This window comes from Suncus etruscus, chromosome 9 (assembly GCF_024139225.1).
Source record: "Suncus etruscus isolate mSunEtr1 chromosome 9, mSunEtr1.pri.cur, whole genome shotgun sequence".
In the NCBI taxonomy this organism is placed as follows: Eukaryota; Metazoa; Chordata; class Mammalia; order Eulipotyphla; family Soricidae; genus Suncus; species Suncus etruscus.
In genome coordinates, this window is record NC_064856.1 from 99,160,744 (window position 1) to 99,182,032 (window position 21,289).

The following is a 21,289-nucleotide window of genomic DNA, read 5'->3' on the forward strand; positions in this document are numbered from 1 at the left end:
CACCTAGTGATGTTCAGTGGTTTCTGGCTATGCACTCAGAAATCTCTCCTGGCTCAGGGGATCATATGGGACAACCAGGCCGATCCTTGGTCAGCCACATGTAAGGCAAATGCCCTGCTGTTGTGCTATCACTCCGCCTCCTTTTATAAGTTTTTGACATGGTTAATACATTGCAATAGTATAGTTTGATTTGAGTTGTAAAAATGTGAGGTAAGTGAACACACATCATTTCTGTTTTTATTTCACTTCTTTATGTTTTTTCACTATTTTTTCATGTTTTTCTTTTTTTTTTCAGTTTTTTTTTTGTTTTATTCACTTTTCAGAATAAGCCAAAAATTTACTATCTTATTTCACAACCCTGACAAATGGAAATGATAGAAATGAAGAAAAAGATGGAAACAAAGCAGGAGAATTGCACTGTCATCACTGAATTCATTCTTGTGGGGTTAACAGATGCTCCAGAGCTGAGAATGTTCCTCTCCCTTTTATTTTTTCTGATATATGGATTCACCATTTTGGGAAACCTGGGCATGATTGCCCTGATACAAGTCAGCTCACAACTGCACACTCCCATGTACTTTTTCCTCAGCCATTTGTCCTTTGTGGATTTTTGCTACTCCTCCATCATTGTGCCAAGGATGCTACCTAATATCTTAAAACAGGAGAAAGCTATCTCCTTCCTGGGATGCATGGTGCAATTCTACTTCTTTTGCATGTTTGCAATCACAGATGTTTTCCTGTTGGCTGTAATGGCCTATGACCGTTTCCTAGCCATCTGTAGTCCATTGATGTATTCAGTCAATATGTCAGAAAATCTCCAGATGCTCCTAGCTTCTAGTTGTTACCTCTGTGGGTCTTTCTGTTCTCTGGTCCACCTGTGTTTAGCTCTTAAAATTCCAACCTATAGATCAAATGTGATTAATCACTTCTTCTGCGATTTGCCTCCAATCCTTTCTATTGCTTGTTCTGACATCAGTCTGAATGTCCTTGTGGTGCACATTGTGGCCACATTCAATGAGATTGTCACCATGTTCATCATATTCACCTCCTATTTGTTTATTCTTGTCACCATCCTGAGGATGCGCTCTGCTGAGGGAAGACGCAAAGCCTTTTCTACCTGTGCCTCCCACCTCACAGCCATTATTGTGTTCCAAGGAGCAGTCGTTTTCGTCTACTGCAAACCCAGTTCTGGTAACTCTGCAGACATTGATAAAGTGGCCACAGTGTTATACACGGTAGTGATCCCTATGTTGAACCCCCTTATCTATAGTCTGAGGAACAAGGATGTGAAAGCAGCTGTAAAGAAATTGTTAGGATCTAAATTACTTATAAAAAGTCACTTTGTAACCTAGACAAGATGTTTTTATCACAAAAGTTCAATGGAATATTATGTTTTAAGTAAAAATTAATGCAAAGTCAATTTGAAAAATAACTACGTAATGCATGTGAATTTGTGCCCTCCCTCACAAAAAACGAGATTATAGTAATTGCAAATTTATTAATTTTTAATTTAATTCATATAGACCTACTTGTACATGGTAGTGGATTGGCCTGATGCAATATTTTTACAGACCTAGAATCTGATGTATTTTCATATTAATTCTATATTATCTAATTTAATTATACATATTTCATAATTTCATATTAATTATTATACTTATAATAATAATTATAATTATTAATTAATTATACATATTCCATAATTTCATATTAATTTTCATATTAATTCTATATTATCTAATTTAATTATACATATGGATTTACTTTCAATGTAGTACTCCCACCGCAAAGAATTCATATCATAGTTTATTTTTTCCTCCATGATTATAAAATTGTATGCTTACTTAAGATTTATTTTTATAATCATCCAGAGTAGTGGCACGGAGTGGTAAGGTGTCTGCCTTACTGGTTCTAGCCTAGGACTGACTACAGTTCAATCCCTTGGCATCCCATATGGTCTCTCAAGCCAGGAGTGATTTCTGAGCATATAGCCAGGAGTAACTCCTGAGCATCACCAGGTGTGGCAAAAAATAAATAAATAAAATAAATAATTATAAAAGGACAGTACTGTCAACATTTTTCTGGAGTAACTTACTATATATTAATACAAACCTCTCAATCAATATTAATATAAACATAAAACCCAAAATATAATAAAAATAAAATTTTGACTCTTCTGATGAAGGACACAGTTTAGATAGTCTAAATGGTATCCTGTGATATTTGTTGGGGTCTTCGGTGGTGGTGGGAATGTAGTTGAAGAAAGTGTTTTTGGATATCTATTGTAACTTTTTTTGCAAATCAAGATTTCTAAAAATATTTTGCTGATGCTGTTGTGGTGAAGAAGATTCTCTCATTCACTACTGTTGGAAATATTATCCAGTTTAATTTTATATAAAATGTATAGACATTTATCAACAAACTGAATTAAGCTGCTAAGCGATTCAGCAATTCACTTCTGGGTAGATACACACAAAACACAAAGGCATTCATTAAGGGTCCAGAGAGATAGCACAGTGGTAGAGCATTTGCCTTGCATGTGGCCGACCCAGGAGGGAACTGATTCTATTCCCAGAACCAATATGGTCCCCCAGCCTGCCAGGGGTAAATTCTGAGTGCAGAGCCAGGAGTAATCCCTGAAGCACCACTGGGTCTGGGTGTGGACCAAGAATCAATCGATCAATAAAGTTAAATAAAAAAACAAAGGCATTCATTCAAATGCACACATACACAAATATACTTATACAAATGTATAAGTAATATATATTACTTATTGCAGCACTTACTACAATAGCTAAGACATGGACTCAATATCATTCAATAATAAATAAATGAATCATGTATATATGGCATAGATACACAAGCAACATTATGTATCAACAGTGAGACATACAATTATGCATGTTGCTATAAGTTTGGAAGGAACTAGAAGTAAATCTTCAATTCAATTAAATAGTTCAGAAAAAGAAGGATGAGCACTAATATGTTTATTTTTAAATGCAGTACATAGAATGACTGGGTGAGGAAATATGGTGTATTAAAAAGTGAATGCCTGAAATACCCTTGACCCCAGAGAATATAGAAAAGAACAGAAAAAAAAAATAATCTGAAGGGGGCAGAATAAGAAGAGTCATGAAACAAAGGAAGAAGGGTCAAGGGAATTTGGGCAAAACAATGGTGCAGAAGATGGTGTAGGAATGGTATACATCCAAATACATATTCAACAACACTAAAAATATTATATTTAACCTTCAACAACCAAACTTAAAGATTTGCCTGCCAATGGGAAAGGCTGGTCATCCTAGGGATATACCCTAGGAACACAAAATATAAAATACAAAAATCCCTTCCTCACACCCATATTCATTGCAGCGCTATACAATAGTCAAACTCTGGAAACAACCAAGATGCCCTTCAACAGATTAATGGCTAAACAAACTGTGCTACATATACACAATGGAATATTATGAAGCTGTCAAGAAAAATGAAGTCATGGAAGTTTCCTATACATAGATTACATGGAATCTATTATGCTGAATGAAATAAATCAGAGGGAGAGAAATAGACACAAAATAGTATCACTCATATATGGGTTTTAAGAAAAATTAAAGACTTTAATGTAAGAAGGCCCAGAGACAATAGAGTTGAGGGCTGGAGGGCCTGAAGGACCGGCTCACAATTTGAAGCTCACTACAAAGAGTAAAGCATTCTGCTAGAAAGATACACTAGCAACTAGTATGACAATGCTAAAGAATGAGAGAAGTAGAATGCCTATCATGATACAGGCAGGGACAAGGAAAGAGGGGGCATTGGTGGTGGGAATGTGGCACTGGCAAAGGGGGTATTCTGTTTATTACTGAAACAGAACTATGAATATGCTTGTAACCATGGTGCTTAAATAAAGATTTATATATAAAAACAGAAAGGCTGATCATTGGGGCATAAAGGGGAAGAGAGAATGGGGACATTGGTAACAGAATCTGAGGAGATTGGTGGTGAGATTGTGCTCAACATAACTTTGTAAATAGCAGTGCTTCATTAAAGTAAAAGTATAAAGGTCATAAATGTGTTTTGTATTTTGTACCTCAATCATTGATATTCAGAACATACTAAAGAATCTCCACTCAGGTTATTCATGATATACTTTAGGCACCATATATGTTGCTGAAATGAATGTTGGATGTAAGCCAGGTATGTGCCATGCCCACTGTAATATTTCTCCAGACCCTATTAAAATAATAAGCATCTCAATTATCTGAGTATAAGAACTTAAAAAGAAAAACATGCATTATTCTTTTCAAAATCCTTGTGACTTATGGTTTCAATAACACTGCTTCTTTTACTCTAATTACAAATATTTCTCTATCTATTCTATTTGGTTATAATTCTTTTTCCCTACAAAGGTCAATTCTTTAGTTTTACTATCAAATCGTTGAGGCCAAAGACATAGTGCAGGCGATAGAACTTGTCTTGCACTTGGCTGATTTGAGATTGACAACTGGCACCACCTGCCCTCTGACAGTAGTGAGCCCTGAGTATGACAGATTGTTTGTCTTTCACACAAAAATTAGTCTGTTTAAATTTAGTTTCATATAGTTTAGTTTAAAATAGTTTAAACTACAAACATAACAGACTCAACTATTTTTCATTATTTGGTATCATTTAATTTTAACACTCAGAGTAAATATATAATATGGAAGATAGTATATAAGAATAAACACCATCCTTATATATGTTTATATATATAAATTATATATACATTATATATAAACATATAGATGTTTATATAAACATCCTTTATATATATGTTTTTTTCCTTGAAGTCCAAAAATAAATCCAAGATGTTAACTGAGTTTTGTTTTGTTTTGGTTTGGTTTGGTTTTTGGATTTTTGGGCCACATCCAGCAGCACTTAAAAGTTACTTACTCTTGGCTATGCACTCAGAAATTTCCCCTGGCTTGGGGGACCATATGGGATGCCGGGGATTGAACCTGCATTCTACCTGCGTTAGCCATGTACAAAGCAATTGTCCTACCGCTGTGATACCAGTTGGCCCCTAAACTGAGTTTTTTTTATGACATTAGGTTATGCTATTTGAACACATAATAATTTAATCCATGCAAAGCCAATTATCATATATCAGAATATTCACTTAATTGGATGATGGAATAAACAAGAAAGTAGCAAAAAATCTTTTTATAAAGTATTTGATAAATTAGAAGAGATTGGATATTATTAGCATGTAGGTGAAAACTATGTAGGAATACAATAAATAATATAAGTATTCTCTGCACATTTATGTTCAAATAGAAACCCAATGCCACTCCCAGTATTACTCCATCGGTAATATTTCTGTAGAAAAAAATTGAGATGCATAAGCATCTATACACATAACTGACAAACACCCATATTAAATACATTTTTATTTAAGTAGGTGTATTATAAATATATAATATAAAATGTCTTATTTGCAGTAACATTTTGATTTTGTGGTAGAATCTCAGACGCCTTCCTCTCCTCTGTGTATCTCTATCTGTGGCAACTGAGGTGATTGATAAAGTGTTCTGGTTTGTTGTCACGAGACCTAATCTTAGATTTCTTGGTGGACACTCATGTTTGTGACTTAATGAGGGGGTTTTATTATAGTCATTGGGAATATACATCATTTCTACTAAGACCTATTCTCTGGGAACATAAGAACTCAAAAATCATTTATAGTTCATACTTATAAAAATGAAATATATGTTAATAGCCACATATTCTTTATTAGACAGCAAATTATATTTTAAATATCATGCTACATATTGTGTTCTTGTATTTCTAGGATTCCACTTGAACAGAGATACACATGTAGCAGATAAGTCATTAACTTAACCTGTAATTGGTCTTTCCTGTACATGTTAACTTTCAATTCTGAGCATCTATCCACATTCATTCTTTTAATTCATTCCACAACCATATCACACTAAATATGAGTTTTGATCATTTTTAATTGATTAGATCACATTGTTTAGATAATAGAATAATTTTTGCACAAGCCACTATTTGAGAAAGAAAATATTATTATGATATTCTGAAAAGAAAGAAAACACATTACATCATTTGTATCTAATTAATGTCTCAGTAGAAATGCTTAATTGCTTTGACAAATATTTTTCCCATGGAGACTTGGGAATAAGAGTGTCTATAGGTTCTGATGTAAGATTATGAAAACCCTCAAAAATCTTCAATGCAATAATATAAAAGTTTTTGTAATATCACTAGTAATCTTAGTCCTCCTCTAAGGAGGAAGTATTTTTCATATATATTTTTATGAACACATGATTTTATGCCAACATATTAAAATTTATAAGCCCATTTTAGAAAAATTTTAAATCCTAATTGATGTTTTCAGTGACAAATTAATTGATGCTGACTACAGTATAGTAAGAAGGCAATGAAAGAAAGATAATTATCTGGTAAGTGTTCCTAATATGATTGTCACATATTAGTTCTGAGTAGAACTTTTGAGTATGAGTATTTCTTATATTCACTTATTTTATGTTTAAGTTTCTTGATATTTTGAAAAACCCTGTGTAAATACCTATCCAAATAATATTTTATTCAAAAGAAAGAGCAGCAATGATTTTAAGATCATTGGTAGCATTATTACATATTTACATATTATGGCACTATTCTGTCCTAGAAAAATAATGCATCAATACCAGCAGTTATCAATATATTAATAAAATTACTTGGATTAGATTAAAGGGTTTTCTTTGAGGGAATTTGAAAAGCATGATTGAAATATTGGAGTAGGGCTCAATGTAGACAACATATTGCAAAAACATGTAATTCTTTTTTTTTTAATTTAAACAACTTTATTACATACATGATTGTGTTTGGGTTTCAGTCATGTAAAGAACACCACCCATCACCAGTGCAACATTCCCATCACCACTGTCCCAAATCTCCCTCCTCCCCACCCAACCCCCGCCTGTACTCTAGATAGGCTTTCTATTTCCCTCGTACATTCTCATTATTAGGATCATTCAAAACGTAGTTATTTCTCTAACTAAACTCATCCCTGTTTGTGGTGAGCTTCATGAGGTGAGCTTTTTCTCTTTTGTGTCTGAAAGTTATTATTGCAAGATAAAAACATGTAATTCTTTAAAACATTTAGAAACTTCCACTTTCATTCTAACATAGCTTCATTTTATAAAAATAAGCCTTAAATGTTTGGACTTAGGGTATAATATATTTCTTCTTTCATCATGCAATTTTTCTTTAACGTTTCGTTTTTAATCCTGAAACTTTTTGCCATATTGAAGTATTAGACATAATTTAAATACTTCCCAACTATTTTACCTATATAATATATTCATCATTTTTATTTTTATTAAAAATTAAAGAACTTAAAATATATTAGATAACTTCAGACCCCAGGTTTAATTAGGTATAGATTCTAAAGACAATCGTTCTGTTGAAGTACTTCTAAGTTGCTTTTTTATGATTTCCAAAAGATAATGGCCTAACTTTTCCATTATATTTTATGGATATAATATATTATTATTATTCTGTCTGCTTAACAGAAATGGCCATTCTTTTCTTTTTAGTACAGATGGGTAAATAGGTGATTAGACTCATTACTGAATGAAAGGGTACATTTTTCACAGAAAATGCAGTGGACTGAAGGGAGAGTGGAGTCTATGATAGCTCCAAATAGTTAAATGATAATGTTTTATAATAATTCAATGAGAAAATCAAAGAAATATTTCTTTCTATAGTATGTTTTGTTTAAAACTACAACAATGTTGGGGCCGGAGCGATCCCACAGAGGTAAAATGGTTTCCTTGCACGTGGCTGACCCAGGACAAATCTCGGTTCCATTCCTGGCATTCCATATGGTTCCCCAAGGCAGGAACAATTTCTCAGCACAAAGCTAGGAGTTACCCCTGAGCGTCACTGGGTATGGCCCAAAAAACAAACAAACAAAAACTAAAAACTACTACAATGTTCTGACAGTGAGCAAAAGATGATAAAATGTTAATTTAAATTAGTAAAGCTTGAGGTTATAGGCATAACTGAGTGGTAATGTGCTTTCTTTCGATATGTTCAGTTGGCCTCCATACTTGACACCATATTACGGTTTACTGAGTATGGTCAGAAGAACTCTCTGAGTACAGAACCAAGAATAATACTTGAATACAGTGGAGCATGATTCAACTTATGTTTTCCCCAGGAAAATCAATCAAAACTTTTAAGAAGTCTTCCAATAGCTAATCTATTAGAGCACAATTGTGTAATATGAAGCCTCAAAGATAAATTTATATTCTTATACATATATATGTTTATATATAAAGGTGAAACATTGTGAAAAACATGTAACATCAACATGTCTTCAAACTTTTAATTAATTTGAAAATACTTTATGAAATAAGACATGATGCTAGCACAGATAAGTCAAATAGCATATTTTAACTAAGATTATACAATGCATATGAAATTGAATTTTCCAACAGAATCAATCTTATGGTACCCTGTCAATATATGCTTGTTATAGACAAGTTAATAACTTGTATTGCTTGATTTTATTGAATTATAAGCTAGCTCAAAGAATACTAATGGAGGAATTAATTCAGAGATGTAGGTAATTAAGCCTTCTCAAATTTGTTTTAGGTAGAATTATCCCTACATAGAACATAAAATTATCACTTGAAACCACTATTATAGTTGCCTGAATTTATTTTATTTTGTTTATTTATTTTGGTTTTTGGGCCACACCCAGTAATGCTCAGGGGTTACTCCTGGCTATGCGCTCAGAAATCACTCCTGGCTTGGGGACCATATGGGATGCCGAGGATTGAACTAAGGTCCATCCTAGATCAGCAGCATGAAAGACAAACGCCCTACTGCTGTGCTATCGCTCTGGCCCCTGGATTTACTTTCATAGATTTTTAATCATGAGAAATTCCCTATTTCTCATAACTTGCTTTCCAGATCAAACAAAATAAATACCTGAATGACTCAAATATTAATGCTACCAATTTTAGAATAGTGGATGTATGAGGTGTAATGTTGCAATGTCTAGTAGAAAATTGACATTACTCACACTTGGTGACAAATATACTTTTCTTCTTTTTCATTATTATTATTATTATTATTATTTTATTACTATTATTTATTTTACTGGCTTTTGGCCATGTCCCCAAAAGAATTACTCCTAGCTCTCTGTTCAGAAATCCTTCCTAGCAGGCTCAGGAATCATATAGGATGTTGGGGATGGAACCTAGGTCAGCCTCTTGCAAGGCAAATGCCCTACTCAATGTTCTACTGCTTTATACTTCGGATATCTTTATTCATAACACCAAAATAGTAGAACTCAGAGACAAACTGGCCTACACGAAGTTTTACAAGGTCTGAGTGACAGACCTAGAATTCAGTTTTTTTAAACAACGCATGTAGAATCCTTATTTTTATTTTGTCATTAAATTGCTCTTTTTTCCTGAGAACTGAATGTGTATCTCAAGAGGCAATAACTATGCATGCTCCAGGTAACCTAAAGAAATACCACCTGAAATTTTTATGTCACTTAAAATAAATAAAAACAATATATGTTAAAGCAGTTGCTTGTCAAGAGGTTGGTGTATAATTAATTAATTATATTAGTATATATTATATATTTGTATATATTATATATATTAGTATATATATTAGTTAATTACTACATGCATATTTTTAGAATAAGAGACTTTAAGAAAATATCTCGTTTTTAAATTATTTATTGCTTTGCTTTTGATATTATGAAAAATTTTTACTTTTAAAAAACAATAATACTGACTTAAAAATCAAAGTCTGTGTATTTTAGTACAAACAATATATATGCAGACTGTTAGCAGGAAATTCGAGTGTTTTTTATTTATTTTATAACATTTCTTTCTTTTGTTAATATTGAGGTTACGTATTTGGTACATTATTTTGGATATATTTGGAAGACTACGGAAAATGTGGTTGGAGAATGACACTGTGAAGACCGAATTCATTCTCTTGGGATTTAGTGACCATCCAGAACTTCAGAGTGCTCTTTTTGTTGTGTTTTTTGCCATTTACTCTGTGACCCTGATGGGAAACCTGGGAATGATTCTGTTGATCACAACTAGTTCCCACTTGCACACACCTATGTACTTTTTCCTCTGCATATTATCCTTCATAGATGCATGCTATTCCTCTGTCATTGCCCCAAAATTACTTGCAGATTTGGTTTCTCTTAACAAAACCATTTCTTACAATGGTTGTGCTGCTCAGCTGTATTTTTTCTGCTCTTTAGTGGACACTGAGTCTTTTCTCCTTGCTGCCATGGCTTATGACCGTTACATCGCTATCTGCAACCCACTGCTTTATACCGTTATTATGTCTAAGAGGATTTGTGGACAGCTTGCCCTTGGAGCTTTTTTGGGGGGCACCATGAGTTCCATAATTCATACCACAAATACCTTCCATTTGACTTTCTGTTCTAAAGAAATTAATCATTTCTTTTGTGATATCTCCCCACTCTTTTCTTTGTCCTGCACTGACACTTATGTAAATGACATTGTTCTAGTGGTCTTTGCTAGTTTGGTGGAAGCTATCTGCCTTCTAACAGTTCTTCTCTCTTATGTCTTCATCATAGCAGCAATTCTTAAAACTGGTTCTGCAGAGGGCAGAAAAAAAGGGTTCTCCACCTGTGCTTCCCATCTTATTGTAGTTACAATTTACCATGGAACCCTCATCTTCATTTATCTGCGTCCCAGCACAGGTCACTCACTAGATATTGACAAAGTGACCTCTGTGTTTTATACACTGATTATACCCATGTTGAACCCTTTAATCTACAGTCTCAGAAACAAAGATGTCAAAAAGGCCTTTAGAAAAATGATTGGTCAAAAACTGCTGGATTAGTTTTGGAACTGGGCCTGATAATTGTCCAACAATATCTGTTCTTTTGTTTGGGGTTTTAATTATTGTAAAGTGTATATAAATATTGCATGACTGGGTATAGCAAAAACTTTAAATTAACAAATAAAATTTAAAATTTTAACCTGTTACAAGAGTCTGTTTATTCTCACTTAATATACATTTTTTATAATTTTATTACTTCATCACCAATTTATTATGTCTTTATTATATGTCAATACCATTATTGATAACGTTTTTGATATTTCCAAAGCATCGTTTTGTGCAATAAAATATAACATCATTTTATTTATATTGTTTTTATTGATATAGTTTTATTAAAAATGTGTTCGGTTTACTGTAGCTTATTTGTCTAAAACTCTAAAATGAGTTATTTAAATATTAATTCTTATATTATTTTCTTACGATTTTTAATTACAGTTTGTGAATAATATTACAAATTTCTTTAGATTCCAGACTATACTGCTTTGTATATATTTCCAGAGTATTCATTATATTTCCAAAGTATACTGAATAAACAACATTCATTTCCTTTCTAATTATAACTAATTTTATATATTTGCTCTCATTGTTAGTTTTGATTGAACCATAGTCTATGGTGCTCAGGATTTACTCCAGGCTCTGAGTTCAGGAGTTTGGTATTTTGGTAGTGCTCAAAAGACTATACATGATACCAAGGTTCAACTCTGTCAGGTGCATGCAAAGCAAGGGACAATTTTATTTTAATACCTTTCTTCTCAATTAGTTCATTTGCTCCAGTATAGATACTAAGCAATATTTTATTAAATGAAGATTGTAGTTGGTATTGTTATATTTTTATATAGAATATATTCTCCATGTAAACTCAACATATATGGATACATGCATTATGTGCATACATATGATTGTGTTGTGAGTTCACTCCTAACAATGTTTAGGTTACTGTTTGTGGTACCTTATTTTTTTTTGTTTTGTTTTTCGGGCCACACCCATTTGATGCTCAGCGGTTACACCTGGCTAAGTGCTCAGAAATTGCCCCTGGCTTGGGGGGACCATATGGGACGCCAGGGGATCGAACCGCGGTCCTTCCTTGGCTAGCGCTTGCAAGGCAGACACCTTACCTCTAGTGCCACCTCACAGGTCCTGGTACCTTATATTTAATTAAAATTACAAAGTACCTTATCTACTTTACTATCTGCCTGATCCTCAATATTTTTGTTAATTGATTATTGGTAAATTATTCAGATTTGTACTTTAAACACAAATGGCTTCATAAGATAGCATTTTCATCAGTGGCATCAACTATATCACATATACACAGATTGCAAATTTCAACTAAAATCTTGTTCATAAATGTTTTCTATATATATTTTGTTATAAAAACTTAATTTAAAAATTCTGGTTAGGGGCCAGAGAGATAGTATGTGATACGGTGTTTGTCTTGCATGCAGATGGATGGTGGTTCGAATCCTGACATCCTGTATCCCCCCCCCCCCCCGAGCCTGCCAGGAGCGATTTCTGAGTGTAGAGCCAGGATTAACCCCTGAGTTCTTACAGGTGTGACCCAAAAACCAAAACAAAAATTTTTTTTGGTGCAAGTTCTATGCTGGGATTGTAATGTAAGAATTGGATTACAATCATTGCGATGATAGATTCTTCAACAGCTGAACTGTGAGTCATAGAGAAAGTATACTGGTCAAGGCTAAAACAGGACCTATACCTGGAAGGTGAATTTGAATAATGGAAGTAAATGTACAGTGGTTTCATTCATTCCACTGGAATTTTATTTCTTATTGTCTGCACTGATAGTGGAATTGAATACATGCTTTGGAGGCCTTGTCTGTGGGACAAGGTTTCAAGAGATTGATCAAACCTAGGGAATTTCACATATAGAGCCTGTGGTCTACCACTTGAATTGCCTCTCAGCCATTAATGAATTATCTTTACAAGCAAAGTTTGGTGTTTATAAATTTGTAATGTTGTAGCACATCTAGCTTATATAAACTTTCAATAGAAAAAAATTGAATCTTACATCTAAGACAATGAAAACCATGTGTTTCCTCCTACATACTAACCAAGATATATGAAATGCATGAATTCATGCTAATAGATGGATATTAGTTAATTCATTTAATAGAGCAATATTATTATTTCTTGCAGCAAACTAGCATTGATTAAGGATATACAGGAAAACAGACTGTTCTTGTACTCTGGTAGGAATTATATAGACTAATTTCATGGCAAAATGGGGTCTGGAATAAAATAGTTTGGTTTTAGGCATCTAGACAATGAATAAATCCATTCAGCTTGAGTAACAATGGTGAGTTCTTTTTAGCCATCAGATCCTCTTTGTACACTGTGTGTGTTTTAAATAATATTGCTATGTAAGCACCATAATTATAAATATGTTGGTAGTTGGGTTTCAGTTATAAAAAAAGAACAACCCCCTTCACCAGGCGAACATTCCCATCATCAATGACCCCATCTCCCTCCTCCCACACCCCCTGCCTCTATTCAAGACAGGCATTCAACTTCTCTCACTCAATACTATTGTCATGATACTTGTTAGTGTAGTTATTTCTCTAACTGTACTCCCCACTCTGTGGTAAGCTTCTTATCATGGCCGATCCTTCCAGCCCTGATCTCTATTGTCTCTGGGTATTATTACAATGATGTCTTTTATTTTGCATAAATCCCACAGATGACTGAAAATATTCTGTGTGTATCACTCTCCCTCTGACTTATTTCACTCAGTGTAATAGTTTCCTTGTCCATCTACAAGTGAAGGCATGATATTGGAAGGGATAATCATTTGCTCAACCACTTAAGTTAGCTGCTCAATTCAAAACAAATCCTATGGCATCTGGCAGAGAGTTTCATTACAACTGAGTGATAACTTTAAAGTGGATAGAGATAAATCTCAGGAGTTTTAGACACTACATTTCCAAACATAAAGTCACAAAAGAATCATGTTTAGTATGATATCAACCAAGTTCACATAGATATTAACCAAGTTCACATAGACAAATAAATGACTACTATAAGTAGATAATACAGTTCTGTTATTTTATTTGTGGGAGGAATGTAGTTGGATCTCACATAGCTTTGATCAGGCTTATTTCGGACTGTGTTCAGGGATCACTTCTCATAGTCCTTAGGGGATTAAATGTACAGCCAGGTTCAATAGTGGTTTATTGATTGCAAGCAAATGGCAATCTTTGTTCTATATCTATTGCCTGAAAATCTAGTTCTTATCTTAAAATCTTTCATTGCAAGATAATTTTCTAAAAACTTTCTAAAAATTTAATTGCAAGATAATAATTTTCTAAAAATTGACATATATAAAAATTTTAGGTTTTTCTAATCATGGAAAATTACTTAAATAATTATATTTTATAGTTATAAAATTAAAAATAAGAGAATCATTTTAAATGACATATTTGAAAATAGCTAATTAATAAAAAATCATAATATAAATTGGCTTAGTTTTATATTTATTGAAATATGAGATTCAATTTTTTAAATTAAACTAAATTGGAAAAATATTGAAAAAATGGTTTGGAGTTTCAGATATATAAAATCATTAAAATATAATTTTGCAATTTTGGGACCTTATACCCTGAACATTGTCATAATGACCTGGCTCGGGCCTCAGAAGAATGAGCATTCTCCATTCACCCTTGAACCAGGGATGCCATCTACTAAACAACCAAAGTTGTCTATAACATCACCTGAGAGCAATCCTCTACCAGGGAAGACACTACACTGTTCTCACATTGACCTACTCAAAAGAGACTTCCCTTAATACCCAGACTTAACAACAACAACAACGACCTGCTTTCAGGACAGGGCTCTCTGCATTGCCCTCTAATTGCAAGGTGAAGCTAGAGGACTCTCCACAATATCCTGACTTCAATTAGGATATGCACAGATTTCAGGATCTTTAACTACAGAAACCTGACACCAACAACAGCGACTATGTGAAAAATAAAATTGTATTGGCACTACAGACAATCACTTGGGTTGGACAACCTAGTATTCCTGGAGCCTAGAGTTGGTCTTATGCCAGAAAACTTCAGGAAAAAGGTCTCCTTGTATTTAGGCCAAGGCTTTTTCTTTCCATGCCCCACATATTTTGCTGGGCCTATGCAAACAACAATTGCCACTCTAACACGTTTTAGATGTGCTCCTTTGACTCTAATCCTTAAAAACCACTTACACTATTGAGGTTAACTTAAACTAATATGCATGTACATGGAACTATTAAAAATATTATGCCTTAAATGTTAAAGGAGTTACATAAATTTTGTGGCTTTTGATTGCTTTGTGTACTAAGAAATGTTATAATGTACTACAATTTGGAAACTTGAGGGACAAAGTAATTGTGTGTGGGTTTTGTTTTATTTTTCTTAATGCTCTTTGGCTGAAAGTTCAAAATTAAGGTGTCAGCAAGGAGATTTCTTCTGAGAATTCTGTTTATGGGTGATTCTCTTTCCACTGTAACTTTATCTTGTCCTCTTTCTTTGCATCTTTAATCTCATAATAAAAATACAGTCTTGCAATAAAAGAAAATGAAACGCAGATAATAAAATTTATTTCTATAAATATCTTTTTACTAAAAAATGCAAGCCAACAGGTTAAATTTATCTTATAATGTATTGTTTCACCTCTACAAAATGTTTTCACGTATGCAGTTTCGAGTTTTAGCACAGAAATTTATTTAAAATTAGAGAAGGTACCATATATTTAAAAATATTGTAGCACACATCATCAATTTTGTTCCTAATATAATAAAATTTGTGTTGTGTTATATTTGACAACAATCTAAATAAAACAAGTTGTTTGGTAACTAAACAAATTCTAAATAGTTAGTGGTGAAAATGCATGCAATTTCTTAGGTTTAATAATTTTACTGAAATAATAGCTAATAGTCATGATTACAACTATAGTTTATTTCACAGATATGCAGAAAACAAATAACTCATTGTAGACAATTTAGTAATATAAATATATATTTATTCTATTAAGCATATTGAGGATACATCTTCATTTGTAATGTAAAATGTGTCAATAATTTTAATGTTTGTATTGTTTTCACTTGACCTACTATAATGTCATAAACATACAAAGAGGGTGAATTCTCTGTCTCAGTGATCTTTAGAGAAGTTCCAAGATTTACCCAAATTTCTGTTCATGAAACTTTAGTACAATTATCAAGACTTCTATTGGAATATAAACAAAGAAAAATCCAGAAAAAAATGTATAATATTTAGGGTGTATTATAAACCCAAAGCAGCTAGTTCTCTATATGCGTGTTCATATAATGAAGGTAGAATGATGAGGAAAGTATAATACAGGAATATTTTACATAAAAACTTTCCCCTGATTTTGATTTCAATGTACTGAATATAGTCCGTGAAAGCAAAAGACATCCTTATTTTATAAAATAATGTAAATAAAATGAATAATAAAATTTTAATTAAATATACATTCACTTCTTAGAATTACATTCCTTTAATGGTACAATATCTGTCATTTGAATGGCTTACAGAAAAATAATTATAAATAGAAAAAGTAAAGGTAAATAAGAATTGCAAAGATTCTACTTTATTCAACTTTAAAACTGCATGAAAAGATTAATTTTTGCATTTTATTTTTAATGAAGTTATATATAAATGCTTCATATATAAATAGACAGAAAACCTTGATTCATTTTAGGTACAATGATAAACCATACAATATCTAGAAACTGAATAGCAAAGACTATTAAAATTGTATTAGAAACTTTATCAGTTATGAATATTGAAATAAATACTTTTAGATGGCTAATAGAGTATCAGACAGAATGTAATTCAGTGCCCATTGCTTTTTTCAGAGCCTGTTTTACATCTTTATTTCTTAAGCTGTAGATCAATGGGTTTAACATAGGAATAACAACTGTATAGAAAACAGAGGCCATTTTATCAGTATCCATGGAGTAACTGGAACTGGGTCGAAAATACATGAACAAGAGTGTGCCATGAAATATAGCCACTGCAGTCAAGTGGGAGGCACAGGTGGAGAAGGCTTTCCTTCTCCCCTCAGCTGATTTCATTCTAAAGATGGTAGCTATTATGTAGCTGTAGGAAAGGAGGACAGTGATTATGCTGAACCCTACAACACAACCAATGAAAGTGAACATCACTATCTCATTGATGGAGGTATCTGAGGTGGAGAGGGCAAGTAAAGGAGGAATGTCACAGAAGAAGTGATTGATGATATTGGAATTGCAAAAGGACAATCGAAAAGTTAAACAGGTGTGTATGGCAGAATCCACCAAGCCTACTGTGTAGGAAAAAATAACTAGTTGGCTACAGAGTGGCCTGGACATGGCAACTGTATAAAGAAGTGGATTGCAAATAGCTACATAACGATCATAAGCCATGACAGCCAACATGAGACATTCTAAGTCAGCAAAGGCACCAAAGAAATACATTTGAATGGGACATACAGTATATGGGATCCTCTTTATCTCAGACAAGAAATCAGCCAGCATCTTGGGAGAGACAGAGGAGGAGTAACAGACATCACAGAAAGACAAGTTACTCAGGAAATAGTACATGGGAGTGTGGAGTCTGGAGTCCATCTTGATCAGCAGGATCATCCCTACATTGGCAACCACAGTTGTGCCATAAACAAAGAGAAAGAACACAAAGAGCCCAAATTGCACATCCTGTCTGCTAGAAAGTCCTAAGAATATGAACTCAGTAAACACAGTGCAGTTCTCCACCGCCATGGCCAAGAAATGAGGATCCTTGTTTGTGACAGAGAAATGGAAGTTCAAGGTTAGACTTATAGTACCACCTTATTAAACCACCAGACCTATTTTCAGCAAGATTAACAAAAGATACATCATTTTCTAGCTATGATAATCTAATTGCGAAGAAGTATATGCAATTTAAGATAAACTGATAGAACTATGATAATAATTATATTTACATTACTCTACAAAATAGAACTTTTATCCAGATTGCCCAGTCTTTCAATACCAAAAACACAGACTTATATATTAAATGTTCATTGCTGGTATTTTAAAAATATCAGAATTATAAGTGTTTGGTCTAGTTAACTAATACCTTTTTGGGCTCTAGTTTTAGAAATGACTATACTTTGCAATAGAGAACTGTGATTGTGATAGAGATATAAGTAATTAAGTAATGTTTCTTCATCTGTCATCCAGATTCTGGGTGAAGGAGAACCAAATCAAGTTACTTAATGTAGTTTTAGCAAATACCCCACATGTATTTCTGGCAACAACAATCAGCCTCAAAGAAAAACAGATTGTGTGGGGCAGAGTGATAGCACAGCAGGAAGGGAATTTGCCTTGCACATTACCTACCTAGGATTGACCTGGGTTCAATACCCAGTATTCCACATGGTTCCTGAGCAACCCTGAGTGCCACCACTTGTGCCCTCCCCCCACAAAAAAAAAAGCTCTGATGCCAGTTTCACAGTGCAGCTGAGGGTAGTTGCTACTGCAAAACAGGGTAGAAGATGTGTATATGTTATTATTAGGTAGAAATTGTTGACATTCAGGGGACATCTGAAAGAACTGCTGTCCTAAACTAGCAATGTTAGTTTCACAACTTTCCTAAAAAGAAAAGAAATATGTTTCTGGATTTATCTTTGCACTTATGGAATAGAACCTATGGGATATGTTTATCTTGCACGAGTAGTTGTAAAATACATGGCAATGTTCATGTGTTTGAATCACCTTATTATTGAGAGCTATTTTAAGTCTATAATCTGCCCTTTCCCCTCTTCCCTGAATATAGAAACTTGGTTTTATCATTTTCTTGGTTTATTAATTGCCCAGAAATCTCTAAAATGATCCTCCCCTTGCCTAAAAAGATTTAGTGATCAGTGATACTTAGTTCTATTTTCCAATTTTATGTTTACACACACCTATGTTCAAATCTAAAATTATTTTTTATTTTTACAGCTTTACATATACTATATAAAGCAAATATATTTGCTAATTTTGTGAAAAATAAATTTACAGTTGAAGTTAGTTGATGGGTACAAAAATTATAGAAATCATTACTAGTGATAAATATGTTGACCTCTAAGCCCTTGATATAAACAAATTTCAAACATGACCCTATATTCTTGACGTTAAAATGCTACACATTAAATAGAAAAAATTCTCAATAAAATAAATCTACACCATCAATAACAGTAAAAAAATATTTAGTCCCTTAGACAGCCCTGCTTTTATTTTATTTTATTTTATTTGGTATTTAGGTCACACCCGGCAGTGCTCAGAGTTTACTTTTGGCTCCATGCTCAGAAATCGCTCCTGGCAGGCACGGGGGACCATATGGGATGCTGGGATTTGAATCAATGACCTTCTGCATGAAAGGCAAACACTTAACCTCCATACTATCTCTCTGGCCCCAGCTCTGCTTTACTTATTACTAGCTATCAAAGTGCACATGTACATAAATGTAAGCTATAAAAACAAATAAAATTAATGTTTGCTATTAGATTCATGTTATAAAAATAAAAAGATTTTATGAAAAATCTTTTAGTCAAAACTGATGAAAAAACAAGAAATTATAAACAAAAGCCAAAGAGGCAAGAATAAGTATTTATACTAACCCAGAACTACTGACTGTTTCATGCAGTTCTTTCTGTAGGCTGATTCAGCACTGTCTCTTTACTGACCTGGGCTTTATAGCTACTTTGGCTGTGATCCCGGGGTATTCAGCAAGTATTCTCATAGGAACTAGTAGTGCATCTAGTAATGTGGTTTATCAGCTGATGTTTTGCACTGGTAGGCAAGGGGTTTGAGATCAAAGATAAAGAATTTACAAAAATATTTACTTTGTCCCAGTCTATGTCACTGCTCAATATTCCAATTCAGTTCATTATATGTTTATTCTTCAATATGTCTATTTATCAGACTCTCATGGTCACCCAGCTAATAAGACACATTCACCCACATTCAGATTATCTATATTCATAGTATCTTCTAAGAAATCCATTTTGATCCCTATACTATCTCCCAAAATTAAAAACAACCCAAAATTAAAAAATAAACATTTTGTAAAACAAACAAAAAGCTGAACAGTGATGCTGGCATTTTATCACATAAATTAACGTTACTAATTATGTAAATATATTAACATATTTGTGTGTGTGTTTAATGATAGTAATATTATCATTTTTATTAATATACATTAATTTATACATTTAATCTCTATTAATAAACATTCAATTCAATAGAATTCTTACATAAAATTTTATATAAATAATATTGAACTTAAATATTTATCACTGGAAAATATTGTAAGTATTCTTAATTTTAAGTGATATTAAAATATTTTAAAATATTTTTAATATTTTAAGTATTAAGACATATAGAATGAACTTTCAGAGCAAAGAGAATTGAATACTAATAAAGCAAAATTTGACCTTTCCAAAAGTGAATACTTTATATAATCTATCGGCACATATTTCAGTAAATGTCCTCTTTCCAACAACTTTATTAAGGGATACAATGAAAGCTAGAGGTGATGTCTACAGTTTAAACAATCATTTCCTGAAATTCATATAAATTGATGAAGGTAGATTCTTGTGTTTTAGAAACATTGTCTTAGTAGCAAAAGTTCTCAAGACAACAGATGCATGTTTTAATCTGCATGTTTATTTTAAAATGACATATGAAAAATCACCTATTTGACTATCCATAAATCTACATTTCTGATATAACACAAAGATGATCCAAGGTTTTTGTTTGGTTTATTACTTTGTTTTTTGGACCATATCTAGAGTGCTCAGGGTTACTCTAAGATCTGCATTTATAGATCACTCATACAGGATCCAGGAGACTATCTGAGAAAAATTGTATGTAACTTTATTGCTTTACACTAGAATGAATGTAGCTGAATATTGTTATTGATATAATCATTGATATGAAGTGTTGCATTAATGGACAATTTTCAGGCAACAAATAGAAAGTTAAGAATTTCTTGATAATTTTGTGGTATCTGGATACATTCACGGAGTCTCTTCCTTTCTATTTTTTTCCATTTGGACAAATGTGAGAAGCAAAAAGTTCACTTAACAGCTTAGCTTACTTTGTACTTCGTACTCAGAGGTTATACCAGATAGACTTTGGGGACCAGAAGAATCAAAGACAGACTGATTTATTGTCTGAAGTGTGAAAAACTAGTACTTTACCAACTGTAGGTATTTAATCCTAGAGTTAACCCCTTATTTTTCATTTAAAAAACTGATTTTGAGTGACAATTGTTCATTATTTTCATAATTTATCAAAATGTGGCTGGGCGACAGAGTATATATCCTTTGTATGTAGAATAATTGTAATTCTACA

The 21,289-nt window shown here is 32.9% G+C and overlaps 3 protein-coding genes across 3 annotated transcripts; 2 read left to right on the forward strand and 1 right to left on the reverse strand.

Moving 5' to 3' along the window:
• Nucleotides 1-392: 392 nt before the first annotated feature.
• Nucleotides 393-1,352, forward strand: LOC126018643 (olfactory receptor 5L1-like). The gene has a single exon (XM_049780744.1). It carries the CDS (start codon nucleotides 393-395, stop codon nucleotides 1,350-1,352), a length of 960 nt encoding a protein of 319 aa, XP_049636701.1.
• Nucleotides 1,353-9,981: 8,629 nt separating this feature from the next.
• LOC126018644 (olfactory receptor 5I1-like) lies at nucleotides 9,982-10,917 on the forward strand. The gene has a single exon (XM_049780745.1). The coding sequence runs from the start codon at nucleotides 9,985-9,987 to the stop codon at nucleotides 10,915-10,917; it is 933 nt and encodes a 310-aa protein (XP_049636702.1). The 5' UTR covers nucleotides 9,982-9,984.
• A 5,830-nt stretch (nucleotides 10,918-16,747) lies between these two features.
• Nucleotides 16,748-17,686, reverse strand: LOC126018645 (olfactory receptor-like protein OLF2). Its single transcript, XM_049780746.1, has one exon. The coding sequence runs from the start codon at nucleotides 17,684-17,686 to the stop codon at nucleotides 16,748-16,750; it is 939 nt and encodes a 312-aa protein (XP_049636703.1).
• Between the last annotated feature and the right edge of the window lie 3,603 nt (nucleotides 17,687-21,289).

Coding starts and splice junctions, on each gene's coding strand:
- LOC126018645 (XM_049780746.1), bottom strand. CDS start 17,686: ATGGCGGTGGAGAACTGCACTGTGTTTACTGAGTTCATATTCTTAGGA.
- LOC126018643 (XM_049780744.1), top strand. CDS start 393: ATGGAAACAAAGCAGGAGAATTGCACTGTCATCACTGAATTCATTCTT.
- LOC126018644 (XM_049780745.1), top strand. CDS start 9,985: ATGTGGTTGGAGAATGACACTGTGAAGACCGAATTCATTCTCTTGGGA.